Genomic DNA, 23192 nt, shown 5'->3' with positions numbered 1-23192 from the left:
CTGCCACTCTGGTCCAGACTCCCCCAACAAGCCTCTTCCCGGGTCCCGGGTCCCCGGACCTCGGGAGTAAGAGAAGGTGCTAAGGCCACAGCCACTGTGAGGAAGAGGAGTCATCCTTCCTCCCCATCTGCACTAGAGCCGGTTGACAACAGCCACAGGGAGCCCCATGCCTGGATGTAACACTACCCTGGCCACCCCATCCTCTCCTCTGCTGCCTACCCAGCACTGAGAAGGTCAGGACAGGAGACAGAATGTGAGCTTGAGGACAGATGTAGGCCTGGTTTATGAAAGAGGCAGGAGGTGCTCCACAAAGTTAAGGCAACATGATGGGGTGAAGGCTCCCAGGGGCCCTGGCATTCTTCACGTGGAGTACCTGCCCCCACTCAGAGGAAGGTGGCAAAAGGAGAAAGTGCTGAAGGCCCCAAGACAGGGTATTTCAGTAAGGTTTTCTTTTGAACAAAAGTCCTCAACCTATCACAGGCTCAGGGCAGAATGGCTGTAGGTTATGTGCTTTGAGTAGAGCTCTTTGACCAGGCCCAGCGGTCTAGCCACTCCCTGAAAGTGGCTAGTGGAGGCATGGATCTGCCAGGATGCTCAGCGCACAGTGCACACGTCAAGGATGCAGAAGCGGGCACGACAGGTAGGGCAGGGCACACGGCTGGCCAGCCAGGTGTCAGGGCGCTGGGGGTCCTGGCGGCTGGCAAACCACTTGCCCATGCAGGTTAGACACCACATGGGGCGGCAGTAGCACTGCTGGCACTCGCCCACTGCAGGCTCTTGGCAAGTCTTCACCAGCTTCACACTGGCATGCGTTTGCATGCAGCCAATGCAGGCCTCAAGCTCCTGCAGAAAGATAGGCGGGTAGTGCAGGGGGGGAGGGGGCACCCATCCATCCCCTGGGGCTGGCTCCTACCTGGCTTCTGGGCATTGAGTAGGCTGGGTTGACCTCCACCAGGGAGGCAAACGTCTCCAAAAACAGGTCACCCAAACTCTGGCGGATGACCACGTTGGCTGCACTGCGGATAGGGGCCTGGAGCTTCTCGCACAGTTCGCCATACTCTGACGAGTTCAGCCTGCAAGAGGCATGACCTGCTGGGCTGGGCTCCCCCACCCCAGGGTCTCAACCCAGAGCCAGCAAAACCCAGAGGCAGGCAGGACCACAGAAGCCTGGCACCCTCAGAGCGTCCCCAGAGCAGTGGCCAGCAGAGAAGCCTTAAGAGCAAAGCCGGCAAACGCAGTGGTAACCCACCCTGAGGGAGAGAAGAGTGAAAGGCCGGGGCTCAGGCACCACCAGCCAAGGTCCTGGCCGTCCCAGCATGGCCTACAAAACTGGGGGGGCAACGGGGCAACAGGGAGAAGGCGCAGCCTGTGCAGAAAGTCCAGTTGACTGTCAGGCAGACACACCCCCCCCCCCAGCCATCCACACGCCAGTTGACTGTCGTCAGGCAGACACCCCCCCTAGCACGTCCACACGCAGGACTCACCTGATGTCAAAGGGCTGCACAGCAGGGCTGGAGCTGGCCACTCGGATGGTGAGGAGCTGCACAGGCAGGTTTGAGTCGGGGGACAGTTCGTGCTGCCGAGACTCCGTCACCGTCAGATGCACATCTTGTTGCTGGGCCACGTGCACATGGTATGTGGTCACCTTCATCACCCAGGTGTCTGTCACCACCACACGCGCACCTGGCACCCCAGTAGCAAATTTGTCAATCCGCCTGAACTCTGTGTTGATAGAAGAAGCAACGGCCTGCCAGCCAGACTGCGGGAGAGAATAAAGGGCCAGGGTTTGGGCCAGGGGGTGTCGGGCCCACTGGTTCTGGGACCAATAGTAAATCAGGGCACAGGCCACAGTAGGGAGAATTAAAGCCAGGAGAAGGAAGAACTGCCAGGTCTCTGGGGCCTGGCTGGGAAAGTAGAGCTGCTTTTCCGAGGCCGCAAAACACATGCCCACGTAGTAGCCTGCAAGGCAAAAGAAGAAGGGCCCTCAGGGATGCTGGGGCTGCTCCCTGCTACGTTTCTCCCACAGTAAGCTATCTATATACCAGGGTGCTGGAGGAAGAGAGAAGCCACTTCTCTAGCTACTAGCCATGAGGCCTGGCCTTCAGCCCGGGTCACCTGGAGTCTGGTCAGCTCCCAGAACAGATGAGCCACACAGCTCCATCTCTTGGCTCAGATCTTGGCCATGGCAGTTGTATTACATACTTAAAAGAAAATAACTTCAATTTACTACTTTATTTTTACCCAAGTAGCACATGAATACTGAAAATTTTTTAAAAAAATAAATGAAAGGGGGCTGAGAGTTTGGCCTAGTGGTAGAATGCCTGCCTAGCATGCACGAAGACCGGGGTTCGATTCCTCAGTACCACATACATAGAAAAAGCCAGAAATAGTGCGGTGGCTCAGGGTACAACACTAGCCTTGAGGAAAGCCCAAGGACAGTGCTCAAGCCCTGAGCTCAAGCCCAGGACTGGCAAAAATAAATAAATAAAAAATAAATGAAAGGCTTTAAAAAAAAAATCAAAAGCAGCCAGGTGCAGTGGCTCACGCCTGTCATCCTAGCTACTCAGAAGGCTGAGATCTGAGGATCAAGGTTCAAAGCCAGCCCGGGTGTGGGGAGCCAGAGTGGCCGACAAGACGGCGCCTGTCCCCTGCCTCGCTCATTGTATACAAATTTCTTAGTTCCCCTTAGTTGGTGTGTGAGTGCAGAGCCTTTGCTCGCTCCGCTGAGTCTGCGCGTATGACGTCAGAGGCCTGACCAATCCCGAGTTTTAAAATGATCCTAGCAACACAGCAGCCAATGGAAAAAGTCCCGCGTTCTTTGATTGTTTATAAGCAGCTGCATTTCCCTGCCCCTCGCCCCTCTGCTTCAGCTCTCCCTTTAACCAAGTGGCTCTTCATTAAAAGCGGGATACGAGAAGGATCCTCGGGTGGTGTCCGTTCTTCCCTGCTGGTCAGGGGTGCCGGGCGCCGCACCCGGGCACTAAAGAACATGAAACTCTCATCTCCAGTTAACCACCAGAAAACCAGAAATGGCTCTGTGGCTCAAGGAGTAGGGTGGTAGCCTTGAGCTCTTCAGCTCGGGGACAATATCCAGGCCCAGAGTTCAAATCCCATGACTGACAAGGAAAAAAAAAGTGGGCCGGAAGTTCAGCCTAGTGGTAGAGTGCCTGCCTAGTGTGCATGAAGACCTGGGTTCCATTCCTTGGTACCACATACATAGAAAAAAGCCAGAAGTGGTGCTGAGGCTCAAGTGGTAGAGCTCTGATCTGGAGAAAGCCCAGAGACAGTGTTCAGGCCCTGAGTTCAAGACACTGAGCTCGTGCAAGGTCAACTCTTCCCTCGGTGAATGGCTGGTGCGTTTCCCCCTGTGGGAAGGGGGCACCTCCAGAGGCTCTAGACCCCTACCACACTGCTCTCGTGGGAGCTCGCTGGCCGGGGGCCGGCCTGACCCCTACTCTCCTCAAGTGCCTCCCAGGACACGGAGTCGTCAAGCCAACCCCGCAGATGGCTCTGCCAGCCCCACGGCTCCCCGGGGACCTTTAGGGCTGCTTCCCGTCCAGGCAGGCGTGGGCGCCTCCACCCGACGCCGGCCTCCAGCTCGCCCAAGCCCAGGCTGCCCTCCTGGACCTATGATCCCCAAGCCTGGGCTGCCCTCCCAGACCTGTGAGCCCAGGCCGCCCTCCCGGACCTGTGAGCCCTCAGCCCAGGCCGCCCTCCCGCACCTGTGCGCCCTCAGCCCAGGCCGCCCTCCCGGACCTGTGAGCCCTCAGCCCAGGCCGCCCTCCCGCACCTGTGCGCCCTCAGCCCAGGCCGCCCTCCCGGACCTGTGAGCCCTCAGCCCAGGCCGCCCTCCGGACCTGTGAGCCCTCAGCCCAGGCTGCCCTCCGGGCCTGTGAGCCCTCAGCCCAGGCCGCCCTCCCGGACCTGTGAGCCCTCAGCCCAGGCTGCCCTCCCGGACCTGTGAGCCCTCAGCCCAGGCTGCCCTCCGGACCTGTGAGCCCTCAGCCCAGGCTGCCCTCCGGACCTGTGAGCCCTCAGCCCAGGCCGCCCTCCGGGCCTGTGCGCCCTCAGCCCAGGCCGCCCTCCCGGACCTGTGAGCCCTCAGCCCAGGCCGCCCTCCCGGACCTGTGAGCCCTCAGCCCAGGCCGCCCTCCGCCCTCCCGGACCTGTGCGCCCTCAGCCCAGGCCGCCCTCCGCCCTCCCGGACCTGTGCGCCCTCAGCCCAGGCCGCCCTCCCGCACCTGTGCGCCCTCAGCCCAGGCCGCCCTCCCGGACCTGTGAGCCCTCAGCCCAGGCTGCCCTCCGGACCTGTGAGCCCTCAGCCCAGGCTGCCCTCCGGACCTGTGAGCCCTCAGCCCAGGCTGCCCTCCGGGCCTGTGCGCCCTCAGCCCAGGCCGCCCTCCCGGACCTGTGAGCCCTCAGCCCAGGCCGCCCTCCCGCACCTGTGCGCCCTCAGCCCAGGCCGCCCTCCCGGACCTGTGAGCCCTCAGCCCAGGCTGCCCTCCCGGACCTGTGAGCCCTCAGCCCAGGCTGCCCTCCGGACCTGTGAGCCCTCAGCCCAGGCCGCCCTCCGGGCCTGTGCGCCCTCAGCCCAGGCCGCCCTCCCGGACCTGTGCACCCTCAGCCCAGGCCGCCCTCCCGGACCTGTGCGCCCTCAGCCCAGGCCGCCCTCCCGCACCTGTGCGCCCTCAGCCCAGGCCGCCCTCCCGGACCTGTGAGCCCTCAGCCCAGGCCGCCCTCCGCCCTCCCGGACCTGTGCGCCCTCAGCCCAGGCCGCCCTCCGCCCTCCCGGACCTGTGCGCCCTCAGCCCAGGCCGCCCTCCCGCACCTGTGCGCCCTCAGCCCAGGCCGCCCTCCCGGACCTGTGAGCCCTCAGCCCAGGCTGCCCTCCCGGACCTGTGAGCCCTCAGCCCAGGCTGCCCTCCGGACCTGTGAGCCCTCAGCCCAGGCCGCCCTCCGGGCCTGTGCGCCCTCAGCCCAGGCCGCCCTCCCGGACCTGTGAGCCCTCAGCCCAGGCCGCCCTCCCGGACCTGTGAGCCCTCAGCCCAGGCCGCCCTCCGCCCTCCCGGACCTGTGCGCCCTCAGCCCAGGCCGCCCTCCGCCCTCCCGGACCTGTGCGCCCTCAGCCCAGGCCGCCCTCCCGCACCTGTGCGCCCTCAGCCCAGGCCGCCCTCCCGGACCTGTGAGCCCTCAGCCCAGGCTGCCCTCCGGGCCTGTGAGCCCTCAGCCCAGGCCGCCCTCCCGGACCTGTGAGCCCTCAGCCCAGGCTGCCCTCCGGACCTGTGAGCCCTCAGCCCAGGCTGCCCTCCGGACCTGTGAGCCCTCAGCCCAGGCTGCCCTCCGGGCCTGTGAGCCCTCAGCCCAGGCTGCCCTCCGGACCTGTGAGCCCTCAGCCCAGGCTGCCCTCCGGACCTGTGAGCCCTCAGCCCAGGCCGCCCTCCGGGCCTGTGAGCCCTCAGCCCAGGCCGCCCTCCCGGACCTGTGAGCCCTCAGCCCAGGCTGCCCTCCGGACCTGTGAGCCCTCAGCCCAGGCTGCCCTCCGGACCTGTGAGCCCTCAGCCCAGGCTGCCCTCCGGACCTGTGAGCCCTCAGCCCAGGCTGCCCTCCGGACCTGTGAGCCCTCAGCCCAGGCCGCCCTCCGGGCCTGTGAGCCCTCAGCCCAGGCCGCCCTCCCGGACCTGTGAGCCCTCAGCCCAGGCTGCCCTCCGGACCTGTGAGCCCTCAGCCCAGGCTGCCCTCCGGACCTGTGAGCCCTCAGCCCAGGCTGCCCTCCGGGCCTGTGAGCCCTCAGCCCAGGCTGCCCTCCCGGACCTGTGAGCCCTCAGCCCAGGCTGCCCTCCGGGCCTGTGAGCCCTCAGCCCAGGCCGCCCTCCCGCACCTGTGCGCCCTCAGCCCAGGCCGCCCTCCCGGACCTGTGAGCCCTCAGCCCAGGCTGCCCTCCCGGACCTGTGAGCCCTCAGCCCAGGCTGCCCTCCGGACCTGTGAGCCCTCAGCCCAGGCCGCCCTCCGGGCCTGTGCGCCCTCAGCCCAGGCCGCCCTCCCGGACCTGTGAGCCCTCAGCCCAGGCCGCCCTCCCGGACCTGTGAGCCCTCAGCCCAGGCCGCCCTCCGCCCTCCCGGACCTGTGCGCCCTCAGCCCAGGCCGCCCTCCGCCCTCCCGGACCTGTGCGCCCTCAGCCCAGGCCGCCCTCCCGCACCTGTGCGCCCTCAGCCCAGGCCGCCCTCCCGGACCTGTGAGCCCTCAGCCCAGGCTGCCCTCCGGACCTGTGAGCCCTCAGCCCAGGCTGCCCTCCGGACCTGTGAGCCCTCAGCCCAGGCTGCCCTCCGGGCCTGTGAGCCCTCAGCCCAGGCTGCCCTCCCGGACCTGTGAGCCCTCAGCCCAGGCTGCCCTCCGGACCTGTGAGCCCTCAGCCCAGGCTGCCCTCCGGACCTGTGAGCCCTCAGCCCAGGCTGCCCTCCGGGCCTGTGAGCCCTCAGCCCAGGCTGCCCTCCGGACCTGTGAGCCCTCAGCCCAGGCTGCCCTCCGGACCTGTGAGCCCTCAGCCCAGGCCGCCCTCCGGACCTGTGCGCCCTCAGCCCAGGCCGCCCTCCCGGACCTGTGCGCCCTCAGCCCAGGCCGCCCTCCCGGACCTGTGCGCCCTCAGCCCAGGCCGCCCTCCCGGACCTGTGCGCCCTCAGCCCAGGCCGCCCTCCCGGACCTGTGCGCCCTCAGCCCAGGCCGCCCTCCCGGACCTGTGCGCCCTCAGCCCAGGCTGCCCTCCCGGACCTGTGAGCCCTCAGCCCAGGCCGCCCTCCCGGACCTGTGCGCCCTCAGCCCAGGCCGCCCTCCCGGACCTGTGCGCCCTCAGCCCAGGCCGCCCTCCCGGACCTGTGCGCCCAGGCCGCCCTCCCGGACCTGTGAGCCCTCAGCCCAGGCCGCCCTCCCGGACCTGTGAGCCCTCAGCCCCGGCCTCCCGGACCTGTGCGCCCTCAGCCCCGGCCTCCCCGCCGGGCTCACCCAGCGGCAGCAGCGAGTGGCACAGCAGCGTGGCGGCCGTGCGGCGCAGGTGGTAGGGCACGAAGGCGGCGTCCTCGCTGCCCAGCCAGCCCGACAGCAGGTTCTGCACCGTGAGCCCGGCCGAGTGGAACTCATTGGGCGTGAACACGAAGCACACGGTGAAGACCAGGTAGGCCAGCGTGAAGGTCACTTCGGGGCTGTCCATCGCGCCGCAGCCCAGGCGCGAGGAAGACGCCCGCGCGAGCGGCGTCGCCACCCGGGGCGGCTGGGGAGGAGCGGACGGAGGGAGCCGGGCCCCCCGCGAGGCCCTCTGGGAAACTGAGTCCCTGGCCGCAGGGCTCGCGGGGCGCTCTGGGAGACGGAGTCCTTTGTCAGGCCACCGCAAGGCCTTCTGGGAAGTGGAGTCCTCTCGGGCTGGCCGCGGGGCACCCTGGGAGGCAGAGCTCCCGTCTGGCCGGCCGCGGAGCGCTCTGGGAGCTGATCTCTAGTCTGGCGGCCCGCGGACACAGCTAAAAGCCGAGAGAACCCGCGAGGGTGCGGCCGGTCCTCATTAAGTTGGCGCCGCACCGGGTCTGGCTTCACAGTCGCGGAGACAGGATCGTGTCACACAGCACTCTGGGGTCTGCGGCAGAACCTGACCCGGCCCGGGCCTCGGCGCCCCGCGGTCACTGCCCACCCGCCCACTACGGGAGGCGTTCCCGAGCCGGCTCAGCTCCGCGCCGGCCACGCCCAGCTGCCCTCGGTCCCGGAAGCGGAACTGCGGGCGCGTGGGGGCGGGGCGGGCGGCTTCCACTGGCCGCGGCGCCCGGAGGCCCGCCCCGTGCCGCGCGCTGATTGGCCGCGTGGCGCCAGGCGTCGGCATTTGAATCTGCGGGCGCGGCGGCCGGCGGGCGGTTGCAGCCGGAGCCAGCCGCGGTCGTCCCTCGTCCCTCGTCCCTCGTCCGCTGCTCGGGCTCGGCTGGCGCGCAGCCGGCGCTCCCTCCTCCCCTGCGGTGGGCCGTGGCGCGGGCCCAGTGCCCCGCAGAAGCCGGCAGGTAAGCGGCGGGGGTCTGCGGCCCTGGGGAGGACCGGCCCCGCTCCCGCCTTGCCGGGGCCCCGCCGGCGTCCCGCGCGCAGGTGGCCTCGCCCGCCCGCCCGTCTGCGGGCCGGGACGCCTCCCCGCGGTCCCCTGCGTCCCTCCGCCGCCCTTCGGACGCCTTCGGGTCGGCTTCCGCATGGCTCCCCTTGGGAACAGCTTCGGGTCTGCCCGGAAACGTGGGGTTCCTGGTCCCTCAGGGCCCAGGCCGGCCCTCGTCCTCGGTTCCGCCACCCGGGTGACCTTACCTGCCGTAAATACCACCGGGGACGGCAACCCCCCGCGCAGTAAGGGGCGCCTGACCTCAGACACCTGAAGCCCAGCGCGCCTCCCAGGTGGACCCTGTCTTGAGCCGCAGTGGCTGCTTTGCCTCTCTCTACCCCCTGAAGGCCTACTATAACTCCATCTTACCACTACCAGGAACACCGGACACCTTCCCGCGTGCCAAGCTGGTGTGGTAGAAAGCTCAGAGAGCCTAGCACTCAGTTGCCCCCACACACACACTTTTGCTTTATTTTTCAGTTAAGATCTTTTGCTCTTGGCTTAGGATCCTCCTACTTCTGCCTCCCAAAGCTGGAATGGTAAAGTGTGAGCCACTGTGTGCACCACAGTGGATTTCTCAGGTGGAGTCAGCAGCCTCTGTGCTGACTTCTTCCCCGGACCCCCACCCCCACCTGAGCTCCTTGGGCTTCACCAAGTACCCCAGGGTCCCTTTGAGCAAGTCAGTGCTCTAGTGCACAGATTGGTGGTGCTGGGGGTGGGAAAGCAATCAGGTCTGTGTGCTGGTGTTGACCTGCATGAGGTCCGGGTGAGTGAGGAAGGTGTCACTCCAGATCCTGAGCTTGCCAACACTCTTCAGGATACCTGCTGAGTAACTGGGGAGTATCTTCATAGCTTACCTCTACGGGCTCCTCTGGGCTTCCACCCTGCAAACACCCTGGCCGGTCCCCCCACCCCTTCACTCAGTAGGAGGGGTGCAGACTACAGTCACAGTCTTCCATTCCTATTCAATGAACTTGGCCTCAGCTGCCTCTTGTGCATTATACTACATAGAAGGGGCCATGTGGACTCACTTAACCCATATGTAGCTTTCTCTGGCTCTTTATGTTCTGACAGCCAGAATTTTTTTGCCTTCCATATGTAATGTAGCAGTTAAGGGTGATTCTGGGCCAGGAGTGTGGCCTAGTGGTAGAGGGCTTGCCTATTATGTAGGCACAGAGTCCTGGGTTCGATTCCGTGGTACCACATACACAGAGTCAAGTGGTGCTGTGGCTCAGGTGGTAGAGCATTATTAGCCTTGAAAAAGCCCAAGGACAGTGCCCAGCCCAAACCTGTTTAGCTCTTGATTCAAGAGGTAGCAGTGCAGGCTGAAGCAGGGCAAGCATCCTAAGGCTTTCTCTGCTTTGCCTCACAGAGGCTGCCTACATGAGAAATGTCCTTCAGAGTGCTGACCGCCTAGGAGATATCCTGTGCAAGACTAGCACCCCTGTCCTGTGGATCAGCTCTAGTGATAGTGGCATTTCTGACACCATATAATTGTCCTCACACTGACACAAGCATGTTCTGCTTTTCCAGAATGAGTCTGCAGATCTTCAATGACGAAAATATCACCAGGGAAAAAAATGCAGAAAACTGTGGCTTCCTGTTTTCACCACCAGAACTTACCGGAAGATCGCCTGTTCTTCGTCTGTCACAGAAAGACAATGTGCCACCGAGGAACCAGGCAAAAGCCACAAAGGTAAATGGGAGCGGTAAAGACTGCCTACTGAGCACCTCTGACTGCTTGTCACCGTGGTGTGCGTACGAGCACTTGTGTCTCTCCTGGCCTCCTCCCACAGGTGACTTTTCAGACACCTCTGCGGGATCCACAGACACACAAGATCCTAAGTCCTAGTATGAACAGCAAACTTGAGGCTCCTTTCTGTCTGGATGACGGTGTTGGACTAGATAACTACTACGTCTGGACACAGAAAGACAAGTAAGTATTGGTACCACCTAACATCCTGCAATTCTACCCTGTGAGAGTCCTAGCAAGAACTCACAAGGCTATCCCGGGTGGACTGGCTTTCTCTTAATCTTTGTCTTGGGATTAGGAGGTTCCTGGTTCTGTTAGTTCGAGGAGAGTTCATCATCACCAGCTGTTTGAACTTCATTTTAACTGCACATTTACACTCCTTTTCTGTGCTCTGGCCACACAGTCTTTGTTTCTGTAACTTGACAAAAATGTTGAGTACTGTTCTCTGGTGTGTCCAGGGTGGTAGCCTTCAAGCTCAGCACTGCCTGTGTCCTCTGGGAGGGAGGAGGCAGCTGGGAACAGTCTGGAGTGAGCAGGGAATTCCTTATCCCAACTTCTTTGATTTTTTTTTTTTTTTTAATTCTAAACTAGGACAAAAGTTGTGAGCAAGCTGTGAACATGGGGTCCCCTTCATCTGAGTGGCTGAAATGGCAAGCTTAGGTGTGCAACACTGGCCTGTTTCAGCAATCTGGAGATGGAATAAGAAAGCAGCATGTGCTGTCTTACGTGTGGTCTACCCTCCTGCTGTCCCTGTAGGTTTCTTATTTGTCAGGGTCTGTGCCTCTTGCTACCCTGCACTGCCAGGGTGAGGCACAACAGGGGCAGAGTCTTCTTAGGAATGTGTGCTGTGCACCTCGCACCCTGCATAGCAGCCAGGCTCAGTCTTAGAGCCCATGACTGCCCCAACCCTGAAGCTGTGGTCTCTGGGCTAAAGAGGGAAAGAAAATAGGTTAGGGGGTACTTCTGCACTGGGGCAACTGATTTTGTGGAGCACCGGTCTGCTTTGTTTGTCTCTCAGCCCGCATGGCCCCCATGCCACCAAGAGTGCTGACCTATATTTAGAAGGATTTAATCCAGAAGATAGGGCTCACTAAAAAGTCTTGCTTTCGGGACCGGGAGTTTGGCCTAGTGGTTAAAGTGCTTGCCTAGCATGCGTGAAGACCTGGGTTCAATTCCTCGGTACCACATACATAGAAAAAAAAAGTCAGAAGAGGTGCTGAGGCTCAAGTGGTAGAGCTCTAGCCTTGAGAAAGTCCAAGGACAGTGCTCAGGCCCTGAGCTCAAGCCCAGGACTGGCAAAAAAAAAAAAAAGTCTTGCTTTCCATCTTTACCTCATGTTTCCAGGGAAACTTCATAGATTCCTTAATGGTATCTCTGCTTGTTTCTAAAAAGCCAACAGCTCACCAAAGAAGCGGACAACAGAGCTACCAATGGATTTCTCCAGAAAGAAGCAGTGGCCAGTGCTAACTCTCCTCCAAGGAACACAAACTCGGCTTTTGTAGATGGTGGCTCCAACGATCCTGGCCCAGCCCCTGTGGCTAACACAAGTTCCCTGGGCTCTTCCCAGAGTCCAGGAAGTCCTACCATGAGCCCATTGTCACCCACAAAGGTGGGGGAAGGCGTGTACCCTGCACAAGCCACCACGGGAAATGCTAGCTCTTGCTCGCCAGATAAAAGCTTGCCATCTGCCTCAGAGGTCCTGGAAGACACTCCCAGAGAGACAGCACACCAGCCCCAAGCCTCAGAAGAAAGAGTACACTGTGCTGTGTCCGTCGTGACTGCTTCATCTACTGATACAAGCTCTGAAGGCTTGCATAGAGGAGCACCCCCCATAGACCCAGCTAGTGAGGTCCCCGCCTGCCCCGAGGCTGTGGACACCCCTGAACTAATCACCAGCGCCTGCCCCCCACCCCGGCTGTGCTCATCTGGTCCTGAGAACTCAGCCCCAGATCCAGGCTTGAGGGAAGAGGCTGCCAGCCAAACAGGTGTTCCTTCCGGGTGTGAGTCCTTGAGGCTAGAGTTTGACTTCTTAGATGGTGCCAGCACTGAATGGATTCCTCCATCAAGGAGATTAGCCAAAAGACCTGGCCTCCAGCCTCCCCTGAAGACGTCAGAGATGGGCCCAGAGCAGGTCCCCAAGGAGCCAGGAGAGAGAGGCAGAGTGAGAGTGGAGGGCGAGTGCCCCACACCTGCTCCCTTGAGCTTTGACAGTGTTGACTGGGACAGGCTGGATGATCCAAACTCCAGTGCACGTGGCAGTGACTCCAGGACTGGCTTCCAACAGACCCACCCCCCAGGAACCCCCGAGACGAGACTGGTACATCCAGTGGCCCAGCCACTGGGCACGGGGCCTGCGGCTACTGAGAACCCAGCGCCAAGCCAGTAAGTGGGGACAGCTCTCTCATGGCATGACCCAGGATCCAGAGGTGCCATTTATCCCCTGTAGGCAGCCAGAATTCCCACCACCTGAGCAGACAGGACCGTAGTAGGAGGCATAGCTGCAGGCTCCCAGCCTGGGACCGTGGCCTTGGCTGTGGAGCTACAGCATCAGTGCCAGTTAAAGAAGGTGACACAAAGCTGGCAATGTGCTTGCCTAGTGTGCAGGAAGCCCTGGGTTCAGTTCCCCAGTACCACATACACAGAACAGGCTAGAAATGGACTGTGGCTAGCTTTAAGCAAAAGAAGCTCAGACAGTGCCCAGGCCTGAGTGCAAGCCCAGGACTGGCAAAATAATGATCATAATGGCCAGGTGTATGGCAGAGCTGTATTCCTAGCACTCTGAAGGCTAAGGCGGAAGGATCACAAATGCAAGGCCAACTTAGGCAAATAGACCCCATCCCAAAGAAATCATACTAATAAGCATAAGCCTCCACTTGGGTGGAAACAAACGTGGCTGCTGCTGTGGCAAGGTAGTAGCCCGTGCATGCCCTTCCAGGACCAAGTGGTAGCCCAAGCCAGGGACTGTCATTCCAGAAGCCAAGCTTAGCGTGTCACCATTGGGTAACCTCCAGTTTTAGTGTGGCCATCTCGGGTGAACCAGCACAGAGGGAGTACGTGGCAGCTTAGCAGCTGCAAACATGGGGGTGACACAGCCCCCTGATGACTGGATCTCTCTAGGCCGCTGTGTTTACCCTGTGCGGAGGATACACCGGGGCCACGGATGGCTCTTGAGACTCCAAGAGCACCAGGCGAGGTATGGAAGGGGTGTCTGTGTGTGCACACACGTACCTGTGTGCATGCGCAGAGGCAGCATTTTGTAATACTGTTTAGTGTAGAAAAGGCTACCAGCCATTTTCTGGTGACCCGGCGTGGTGGGGGCAGGCGGGAGGTACCAGGGCAGGCTGCCTTCTCCTCTCAGGGTTACTTTTTCCTCTGGGCTTGAGCCAGCTGGGGAAGGCAGAACCCTGCCCTGCAGTTCTCTGCTGTCGCCTTCTTTCAGGAGGGACCCATGGCTGCCTCACACACTCTGGCTCCCACAAACTGCGTGGACGGCGAGCTGATTGTGCACCGTGCTGAGCCAGTCCCTGCATCTCCTCCACAGGAGCTGAAGGACGAGAGCTTCAGAGACCCAGCAGAAGGTAAGGGACCCTGAGGTGTCCCTGGTGGCGGTGTACGTGAAAACTCCCGTGAGCACTTGGGTTCTGTTCTCGAGTCAGCTGTTGTTTGCAGGTCCTCATTCTCCACACTACTCTGTCCTGCTAAATGAGTTAGCATGAGCTAGCCCGTCAAAAAATGAGTAACTGGTAGAACAGAACCGGCACCTTTACTGCAGAGGAGAACATGGAAACGTGGAGAGTCCATTAGAAAAGCAGGCAGGCAAAAGATGTGGATAGGAGATGCAAGACAAAAGCATGGTGGACAGCGGCAGGGTGCTGCTGGTCACGTGAGCCTCGACACTCGTTATGAAGGAGCGCTGGGCCTGTCCCGCGAAGCCCTTGGCCCCGCATCGGGCTCAGGGTGGGCAGCAGCAGCTACCCAGTGACCCACCCGTTCAGTTCTAGGTACCTGTGCTGAGGTGGACTATCTGGAGCAGTTTGGAACTTCCTCGGTAGGTGCCAGCACCCCACCCAGCCTCGGGAAGTGTGTATCCCACGGGGGCCAGGCCTCCGCCACCCTGGACGGCTTAGAACAGCCGCAGAGCCTGCGCGGTGAACGGTGGCTTGGAGTATCTGCGGAAATCCTTCCCACGGCTTGTCTCAGTGGCACTCTTTTATCCCAGCAGAGTTCTGACCCAGATGCCCACCTGGGAGACAAGAGTGGGCACTCTGGTGCCAGTGGCACAATGTATTGTCTCCTGGACCCTTTTCCCCACAAGTTCCTCCAGCTTCTGGAGCTGCCCATTCCCTGTCCCACCCCTTCATCCCTCGCTTAAGCCAACTGTCCATTCCCGATCACCCATCCCCTCACTCCTAGTTCAAAGACTCAGCGTGGAGGAAGCAGTCCTTGTATCTGAAGTTTGACCCTCTCCTGAAAGACAGCCCTCTTCGGCCGGTGTCTGTGGTCCCAGCAGTAAACAGGTGTGTTCCCTCCTCTGTGAAACTATTGGCTCAGTAGGGGAATCAGTTGTTAGCAGGTGCCATGATTGGCCAGGGCCTTCTAGGAAATATGGGGCATGAGGACAGGAGTATGGGCTAGTGGTAGAGTGCTTGCCTAGCATGCACGAAGCCCTGGGTTTAATTCCTCACTACTACTTACAAAGAAAAAGCCTGAAGTGGTGTAATGGCTCAGGTGGTAGAGCTCTAGCCTTGAGCTGAAGAGCTCAGGGACAGTGCCTAGGGCCAGAGTTCAAGCCCCACAACCAACTGAAGAAAAAAAAATTAGGGACTTATGGACTGATCTAAAGTAGAAACAAGTGACTGACAAGCAAGCAGGACAGAACAAGGCTGGAACCTGCCATGTAATTAGCCTTCCCATAAGAGACCCTGTGCTTGATCTGCACACCAGGCTGGTGGGCAAACCTCCACACACATGGAGGGGTGGCATACTAACCGCCAGGTGTGCACAAGGGCCCGCACGTGCCAGTCCTTCACAAAGCCAGAGGCTCTGTGACCTTCAGGCACCTGACAACACTGTGTGGTGTGAGGATGCCAAGCCAGCCCTGCTCCACAAGAAAATGGGCGTATTTATGTGACACAAGACAATGACATGCTAAGCATGACATGAAACTCATGGAGCCAAGGAAGGGAGAGGTTTGCTACCCCCACTGAGGACTCAGGCTGTGCTGTGAGGGTTTTTTAGGTAAGGCTTCTGCCACTCGGTGCAGACTGCCACAAGCCACGAAGCAAGGCCATTGTTCATGGGAATGGCAGTGAGGCGCGAGGAAGGGGCTGGGGCAGTGGAGGTGTCGGGCCTGACAGATGCAGTTCTGCATTTTCCGTTTCCAGCCACTAGTGGGTATGGTAGTGCTTGTCCAATCACAGCTCTCAGGAAGCACAGGTTTGTGGCCAGTCTAGACTACTACATAAATACATAAAAACCCAGACACAGACCTCATCCAGACTGGGCGCATCTGCCCCTTATGCCCTGCTCCCTACGCAGGGCATGAGGTAAGCTGGCTGCCTATCTGTCCTCAGCCCGCAGGACGCAGACAGGCCTGCCTTCGGAAACCCACTGGATGCCAAGCTTGTGGAGTTGGACCTTTTGGGCTCTCTGGATGTTCCTGTGAGCACTTCAATCTCTTTGGAGCAATCTTTCTGTGGCCTGAGGAAAGAACCGTGATCTTGAGAGCCCCTGTTTTACTCCAACAGGTACCTGGCCCAGCCACATGTGCCCTTGGGCCTGGAGAGCTGTCCAGTGGGCCCATTGTGGAGGTGCTGCAGTACAGCCAGAAGGACCTGGATGCAGCGGTAAGGACATAGGCTGCCTGGGGAGTAGCTGAGAAGTTTAAGCACAGCCTGGTGGGGGCATCGATCCCAGCTGCCCCTAGCAGCTCTGCGCATGCTGTCTGACAACCTGAATCCAACCATCCCACAGGAGAAATGGTGGCAGTGTGGTCTCTGGGGCGGTCTGATAGGTGGCCTTAGCAGCATCTGGGCATACCTGTCTCGCAGCATGAGATGGAGCTACAAACCTAGGCAGTGCCCATGTTCTGGCCTCACTGCTTCCTAAATCTGGGTGCATCAGTGGATAAGTTCTCTCCACAGTGCTCAGGTCTGGAACTCCCCACACTTTTAGCTGGTCCCCCTTAGGCACAGAGGCCCCGCCTGTTTTGAGAGGCTCCAGAGCCCTTCGTGGGAATCTGGTGCACACTGATGGGGCAGGTGAACCCGGAAAAGAGCCACAAGCCAGTAGTGGTCCCCAAGGACCTGTGGTCTGGGCCCACCCCACCCCCTGTCTCAGAGACCTCACAAGTTACTCCAGGGCCACCCTCTGGATTTCAAGTGTGACTTTTCCCTTCACTGCCAGCCTTCTGCTGCCTAGAGGCCTCACATGTAACCTAGATCTCTGACTGCAAGACACTCAGTGGTACTCTGGGGCCTTGAGGGTCCCATGGAAGGTGGCCAGTGTCAGCCCCGTCCCCTGGTGACCTGGGCCCTGTGGCTCCATGATATGGCTCCGGACACCTTAGACAGTAGACGGGTGAGGGAGGCCCTCAGCGCTGTGGCTGTGAGTGCTGACAGACATGGCTTTGGCAGGTGGACACAGTACGGCAGGAGAACCTGGAGCTGAAAAGCAAGTGTGAGGAGCTCCATATGAAATACCTGGAGATGGGGTAAGACCGCCTGCCCTGGCCCTGGCCCTGGCCACGCCACGGCTCAGGCCTCACTAGCCTCTCCCCACAGGAAGGTCGTGGACGGGTTTGAAGAGATCGCGCACCACTCAATGGGTAACCACCAACTGCTCTTGGCATGTCTGCGGCTGTGGTCAGCCCTGCCCCCAGGCCCTTCCTGAGGACCCTAACAGAGCACGGCTAAGGGCCGGGTGGGCTGGCCACGTGGCTTGGGGGGACTCACTGGACCCCTGCCCACACTAAAGGCCTTATCCAGTGGCTGCTGCAGGCACCGGGCAGGGATGGAGCACTTGGACCCAGCCCCGTGGAGGTGGAGGTGTCTGTGCCAGGGTCTAGTTACACGGGGCAGCGAGCAAAGCAGGTGACTCCTGGCGTGTCTCACTGGCATGTCTAGTCCCCAGCCAGCTCCCTGGAGGGCAGACAGGGAGGAGGCATGTCACCTCAGGGGACACCTGGAGGGGTTCACGCCTTGAGATTCCTACCTTGAGAGCCACCTTGCTCTCTGCTGCCCTCCTGCCCTTGTTTTCTGGGCTGTTTGTGGCACCTTGCATGGCAGCTGCTCCTAATCTACTGGTTGCTTTTCTTTAAGAGGAGACCCAGAAACAAAAGGAACTTGCCCAAGCCAAAATCCAGAAGGTTCTAAAAGAGAGAGACCAACTTACTGCAGACCTGAACTCCATGGAGAAGTCATTCTCTGAGCTCTTCAAGCGATTTGAGAAGCAGAAGGAGGTGATTGAAGGCTACCGTAAGGTGGGTGCCGCCGCCTCTCCTGGTCATTGTGCATGCACTCCACCAGGCTGGGTCCCCTCTGTGTGGTCTGCCAGCCCTCGCCCCCACGCCACGGGCACTGGACTGGGAAGACGGGCCGGGACGGCTTCCTGGAGAGGAGCCAGGACTTGGCAAAGCACTTGTCTCGAATGCGTATGGCTCTGAATTTGACCCCCAGTGCCACACAAAACAAAACCCCAACTGGCAGCCCGGGAGCCTGTCTTAGGAGCACTTTGCAGGAGAGGGTGAGCTAGTGGGCTCCAGCCCCACTTGGTCGTTTGTCCTTTGGCACTTGGCTGGGGCTCGGAGTGTCAGTGTTGGTCTTGTGGTTTAAACTTGGGGCTTGGGCACTGTCACTAAGCCTCTTTGGGTTCAAGGCAGCACTCCACCATTTAAGCCACAAATTCATTCCCAGCTTTTTGATAATTAACTAGAGATAGGAATCTCCTGAGCATAAGAGTTCCTGCTTAGCAAGCATGAGACTCAGCAGGCGCCCGCGGCTCATCCCTGTGATACTAGTTCCTCGGGAGGCTGAAATCTGAAGACCAAGGTTCAAAGCCAGCCTGCGCACAAAAGTCCATGAGACTCTATCTACAGTTAACCACCAGCAAACTGGAAATAGTGCTGTGGCTCAAGTGGTAAAGTGCTAGCCTTGAGCTGAAGACTTCAGCGACAACAACACCCAGGCCCAGAGTTCAAACCCCACAACAAAAAGTCTCACCAACTTTCCTGCCTGGTCTGGTTTTGAACCATGATCTTCAGATCTCAGTCTCCTAAGTAGCTAGGGTTCCAGGCGTGAGCCCCCAGCGCCCGGCAGCTCCAAGCTTTTCAGTGCTGATAATGAGGTGTTTGTGGGTGCAGGGGGAGACAGGCCTGTCCTCAGCACATGGAGTGGTAGAGGTGGGTGCACAGCAGCACAGGTGCTCAGGTCAGGCGTGGGACCTGCACCTGGCCCGGGGCTCCCGAGTGGTCTAGGACAGCAGACTCCAACAACTGTATGTGCTCACTCCTAAAGAACGAGGACTCCCTGAAGAAGTGCGTGGAGGAGTACATAGTAAGGATCGAGAAGGAGAGCCAGAGGTACCAGTTGCTGAAGGTCCACGCAGAGGAGAAGCTCAAGCTGTGAGTGCCTGAGCTGACCTTGGACTGCAGGGCGGGGAGGGGGGAGGGGGTCTGGGCAGGCAGGGCTCTGAACTGGCCCGCCTTTGTCTCCACTCCCACCCCCACAGAGCGAATGAGGAGATCGCTCAGGTCCGAAGCAAGGCCCAAGCAGAGGCCTTGGCCTTCCAGGCCAGCCTACGAAAGGCACAGATGCAGATTCAGTCTCTAGAGAAGACCGTGGAACAAAAGGTAGGGCATGGGACCTTGGGCCCTGCCATCCAGAGCCAGCCTCGGGGCTGCCTCTGAGCATCTGCAGACAGACAGACACAGTGCCCTTGTCCCCTTCAGACTAAAGAGAACGAGGAGCTGTCCAAGATCTGTGATGACCTCATCTCCAAGATGGAGAAGATCTGAGCTCAGTCCGCCCTCCCACCTGTCCGTCCATCTGTCCATTCTTCTGTCTCATCTCCAAGATAGGACAAGATCTGACCACAGCCTGCCCTCCTCTCTGTCTGCCTGTCATTTCTCTTGTCTGTCTGATTTGTCTTAGTTTTGAATTTTTCTCTTGTCACCTCAACTTTCTTTTAAAGTAGATTAATTTTAACAAAAGTCTAAATAAAGTTTCTCTGTATTCAAGCTGAGCTCACCACCCTGGGCTTGTTGGGCTTTACTTTTCAGTAGCTGCTAGAATTCCCCTGTCCCCAGGAGCTGTCCTGGGCCACAGCCCTCCTTCCCACACTCCTGCCTGGGATTGTAGGCTTGTGCTCTCATTTGCTTTGCTTTTGTTATTGTTTGGCAGGCAGTACTGCGGTTTGAACCTGGTCTTGTACTTGCTCTGCTTGCCTGGCTGGTGGGTCACTTGAGAGACGTCTCCAGTCTAGCTCTTTGCTATTTTGGAGGTTTTGCCTGCACTTTCTTCAAACCATGATCCCCTGGATGTCAGCCTCCATCCACCACAGGTGTGAGCCACCGATGGCTTGCTGACACGCGGTTCCCCACTGGAGCCACACATCCACTCTGGCTCTGTGCGTGTGCTGCTCCTGGGGCATGAACTTCGCTTTTGTGCTCAAGGCCCGCTCTCTACCACTGGGGCCACAGCTCCACTTCCAGCTTCTTGATAGGTTTTGTTTTCTTGTTTTTGTTTCATTTTTTTGCCAGTCCTGGGCTTGGGCTCAGGGCCTGAGTACTGTCCTTGGGCTTTCTCAAGGCTAGAGCTCTACCACTTGAGCCACAGCACCACTTCCAGCTTTTTCTATGTATGTGGCACCTAGGAATCAAACCCCAGGTCTTTGTGCATGGTAGGCAAGCACTTTACCACTAGGCCAAACTCCAGGCCCTCCAACTTCTCATTTTCTAGAGGTTAATTGGAGATAAGAATCTCAGGTCCTTTTGTGCCCGAGCTGGCTTTGAACCTTGGTCCTCAGCTCTCAGCCTCCTGAGTAGCTAGGATTACAGGAGTGAGCCACCACTCCCGGCTTCTGGCTTTTTTCTATGTATGTGGTACTGAGGAATTGAACCCGGGTCTTGGTGCATGCTAGGCAAGCACTCTACCACTAGACCAAACTCCCAACCCTCTTGATAGTTTTTAATCCTTTATTTCTATGCCCATAGGAGGCTAAGATGATAACTTTTGTACATTTAAGTTGCCACCTACTTATGCAACATTGAAATATACCTTTGTGGAACTTGGAATTAAAAATTTGGGTCTGACCGGGTGTGGGTGGCTCACGCCTGTAATCCCAGCTACTCAGGAGGCTGAGATCTGAGGATCAAAGCCAGCCTGGGCACAAAAGCCACTCTTATCTCCACTCTCACCAGAAAACGGGAAGTGGAGCTATGGCTCCCAGGATAGGGCAGTAGCCTTGAGCTGAAAAGCTCTGGGACAGCGCCCAAGCCCAGAGTTCAAGCACCAGGACCCACAAAAAAAAAAAAAAAAAAAAAAAAAAGCCAGCCAGGGAAGAAAATCCTCCATAACTCCATAAGACTTATTTCCAATTAAACACTAGAAACCTGGAAATGGTACTGTGGCTCAGGTGGTAGAGTACTAGCCTTGAACACGAAGAGGCTCAGGACAGCACCCAGCCCAGGCCCCAAGTTCAAGCCCCACAACTTAACAAAAGTAAACTGGGTCTGTTGGTCCAGTTGGTCGCAGCAGTGGGGCCTAAATATACAACTGAACCACCCCACAGGTGGGTAACTACATGTAGCAGCTTATGCAAGTAAAGGCTTGTACAGTGGATAAATGACGCAGTGTAGAGAAAGAGCAGCAGAAGGAAGGAGCCAGGCCTGGAGGTGGCACTGGATCCAGGCAAGCCTGGGAGTTCTGTAGCCCCTCAACCCACGGCGGAATGCAGTGCTCTGCTCTTAGATCGCGTGGGAGGCTGGGACTGTAAGGAGCACAGTTCAAGGCCCATCTGGGCAGAAAAGCCCAAGGGACTCTATCAGGGTGGAGGAAACTGAGCATGCCAAGTGCCTGGCATCCCCGCCCAGTAGGGAGCCTTTATAAAAATAGGTGGATTATGATCCAATGTGCCTTCAGGTAGAAAGTGAGGCCCTGTCTAAAACAGCAGCACTAAAAGGGCGGGAAGTTTGCTGTGACTCAAGGGCAGAGAGCCTGCTTAGCAAGCACAAGGCCGTAGGCTCGAAACCCAGTACCACCCCCCAAAACAAACCCCAGCCAAACACCCCAAGAAGACATTTTTCTGCGTGATTCACTCGCATATGTGATGAGTCAGTAACTGGCCAAGCTCGAGCATGGCTCAGTGGTAGAGTACTCACCTGGCACGCATGAGGTCAACCCCCCCCCACACACAATCTTAGTGTCTAAGATTATCTGTGAAACTTGTCTCACTAGCTCTTTTGTGGAGGGGGGCGATATATATAGTAAGAAGATACCTAAGACTCTTCTGATCTAAAAGGTTTTAAGGGAATTGCTTGCTTCCATGTTAAGTTAATTTTTATTAACTGGGCCCACCTGTAATCCTAGCTATCCAGGAGGCCGAGATCTGAGGCTGGCAGTTTGAAGCCGGCCCCAGTAGGAAGGTGTGTGAGACTCTTAGCTCTAATTACTCAGAAAAAAGCAGAAAGTGGCATTATGTCTTAAGTGGAAGAGCACCAGCCTTGAGCAAAAGAAGCTCAAGGACAGTGCCCAGGCCCTGAGCTCAAGCCCCAGGACTGGCAAAAAAAAAAAATATTAAGCGGAGTGTAACAGTATACATCATTCCTTGGCACCAGTACTTCCATCTTTTTGGTGGTTAATTGAAGATAATAGTCTCAGTCTCCTGCTCAGGCTGGCTTTGAACCGTGATCCTCAAATCTGAGCCACTTGGGTAGCAAGAATCATAAACACCCGCCACTAATGCCTTTTCTTTTCTTTTTTTGGTGGGGGAGCACTTGAATTTAGGGTCTGGGCTCTGTCTCTGAGGCTCTCCGCGCTCAAGGCTAGCATTCTACCCTGAGCCACAGTGCCACTTCCAGCTTTTTCTGCTGCAGTGGTACTGAGGACTGAACCCGGGTCTTCATGTGTGCTAGGCAGGCACTCTACCACTAGGCCACGTGCCAGCCCTTGGGTATGTCTTTCTGGTAGTCTCCTGTATTTGCCGGGTGTTCTTGGAGCACATTTCTACCTTCACCCCCCACATAGCTGAGATCCTGGTACACATCACACTCCTGGCATGCTGGTTGAGGTGGGGTCTCGCTAACTTTTTTGCCAAGCCTGGCCTCAAACCATGAGCTTCTCAATCTTGTGTCCTAAATAGATGGGGTTACAGGCGTGACCTGCCACACCTGGCCTGCACGAGGTTTGCCATCCGTGTTGGGCCTGAGTCTGGGTGCCTGTAACCCTAGCTACTCGGGAGGCTGAGACCTCAGGGTCAAAGCCAGCACCAGGCGGGAAAGTCGATGTGACTCATCACCAGTTAGCAAAGGGCTAGGAATGGAGCTGTGGCTCAGAGTGATAGAGGAATCGATCATTAAAGCACAGGGACAGGGTTCAGACCCTGAGTTCAAGCCCCAGAACCAGCCCCAGAAAACAGCCACCTGACGGTCTAAGGCAGAAGGTAATCCTCTCTGAAGTCACCCAGCCCCCAGGTGGTGCTGGGCCAGCCCCATGGCACAGGTGGGGGGGCCTTCTGGACAGGTAGAACTTGGCCTGGCTGTGCACCTGCGACCCCTGCTTCTGGACTCTGACCTGCCTGCTTCCCAGAGCCAGGGCTTGGCATCCCACCCACCTGGTCCCGTGTCCCTGCGTGGGGGCAGGAGTGGAGTTGGTACTGCAGGCCTCAGAACACAGTGACCAGAAACAGACAGGGGGCAGCGTATGGACTCACAGGACCGGAGCCCAGTGGCTTCCTCCCAGTAGAGACGGTTGCCAGCTCGCAGGGCCCTGGGGGGTCTTGTAGCCTGCCATGCTCCCAGCCAGGCCAGTGGACCACCTACCAAGATGGGTCTTGCGGGTCTGTGCTTGTGGGGGGGGGGCCTGGCTATACAGCACCCTGCCACCAGGGGGCAGTGCCAGCCTGGACCACAGCACCAGAAGACCCAGGGGTGTTGTGCTGTCCACTGTGGGGCATCCAGAGGGACTGGCATGGAGGCTGGGGCCCTCAGCCTAAGCAGTCCCTGGACTCCTGGGGTCCCGAGGAGTACGTGTTTCTACACAGCCCAACGTGCCAACAGTGCCTGTCTGGGAGCAGAAGCCCAGTGTCTGAGCCAGGCATGACAGGCACATG

The 23192-nt window shown here is 58.9% G+C and overlaps 2 protein-coding genes across 2 annotated transcripts; one reads left to right on the top strand and one right to left on the bottom strand.

The window, feature by feature from the left end:
• Positions 1 to 474: 474 nt before the first annotated feature.
• On the bottom strand, positions 475 to 7618 carry Tmem129 (transmembrane protein 129, E3 ubiquitin ligase). Its single transcript, XM_090343931.1, has 4 exons — positions 6997 to 7618; positions 1485 to 1959; positions 914 to 1073; positions 475 to 843 (listed from the first exon to the last, which is right to left on the bottom strand). The coding sequence occupies exons 1-4, from the start codon at positions 7199 to 7201 to the stop codon at positions 595 to 597; spliced, it is 1089 nt and encodes a 362-aa protein (XP_090200057.1). The 5' UTR covers positions 7202 to 7618; the 3' UTR covers positions 475 to 594.
• A 307-nt stretch (positions 7619 to 7925) lies between these two features.
• Positions 7926 to 19106, top strand: Tacc3 (transforming acidic coiled-coil containing protein 3). The gene is made up of 16 exons (XM_090343932.1): positions 7926 to 8030; positions 9647 to 9809; positions 9910 to 10049; positions 11259 to 12248; positions 12984 to 13059; positions 13306 to 13444; positions 13862 to 13914; positions 14280 to 14383; positions 15440 to 15527; positions 15614 to 15712; positions 16502 to 16578; positions 16649 to 16692; positions 17186 to 17346; positions 18380 to 18486; positions 18594 to 18714; positions 18814 to 19106. The coding sequence occupies exons 2-16, from the start codon at positions 9648 to 9650 to the stop codon at positions 18877 to 18879; spliced, it is 2427 nt and encodes an 808-aa protein (XP_090200058.1). The 5' UTR covers positions 7926 to 8030; position 9647; the 3' UTR covers positions 18880 to 19106.
• Positions 19107 to 23192: the final 4086 nt, after the last annotated feature.

The sequence above is a fragment of the Megascapheus bottae genome, chromosome 13 (assembly GCF_031878675.1).
Source record: "Megascapheus bottae isolate mThoBot1 chromosome 13, mThoBot2.hap1, whole genome shotgun sequence".
Lineage (NCBI taxonomy): Eukaryota > Metazoa > Chordata > Mammalia > Rodentia > Geomyidae > Megascapheus > Megascapheus bottae.
This window is presented reverse-complemented; position numbering and strand designations above follow the sequence as displayed.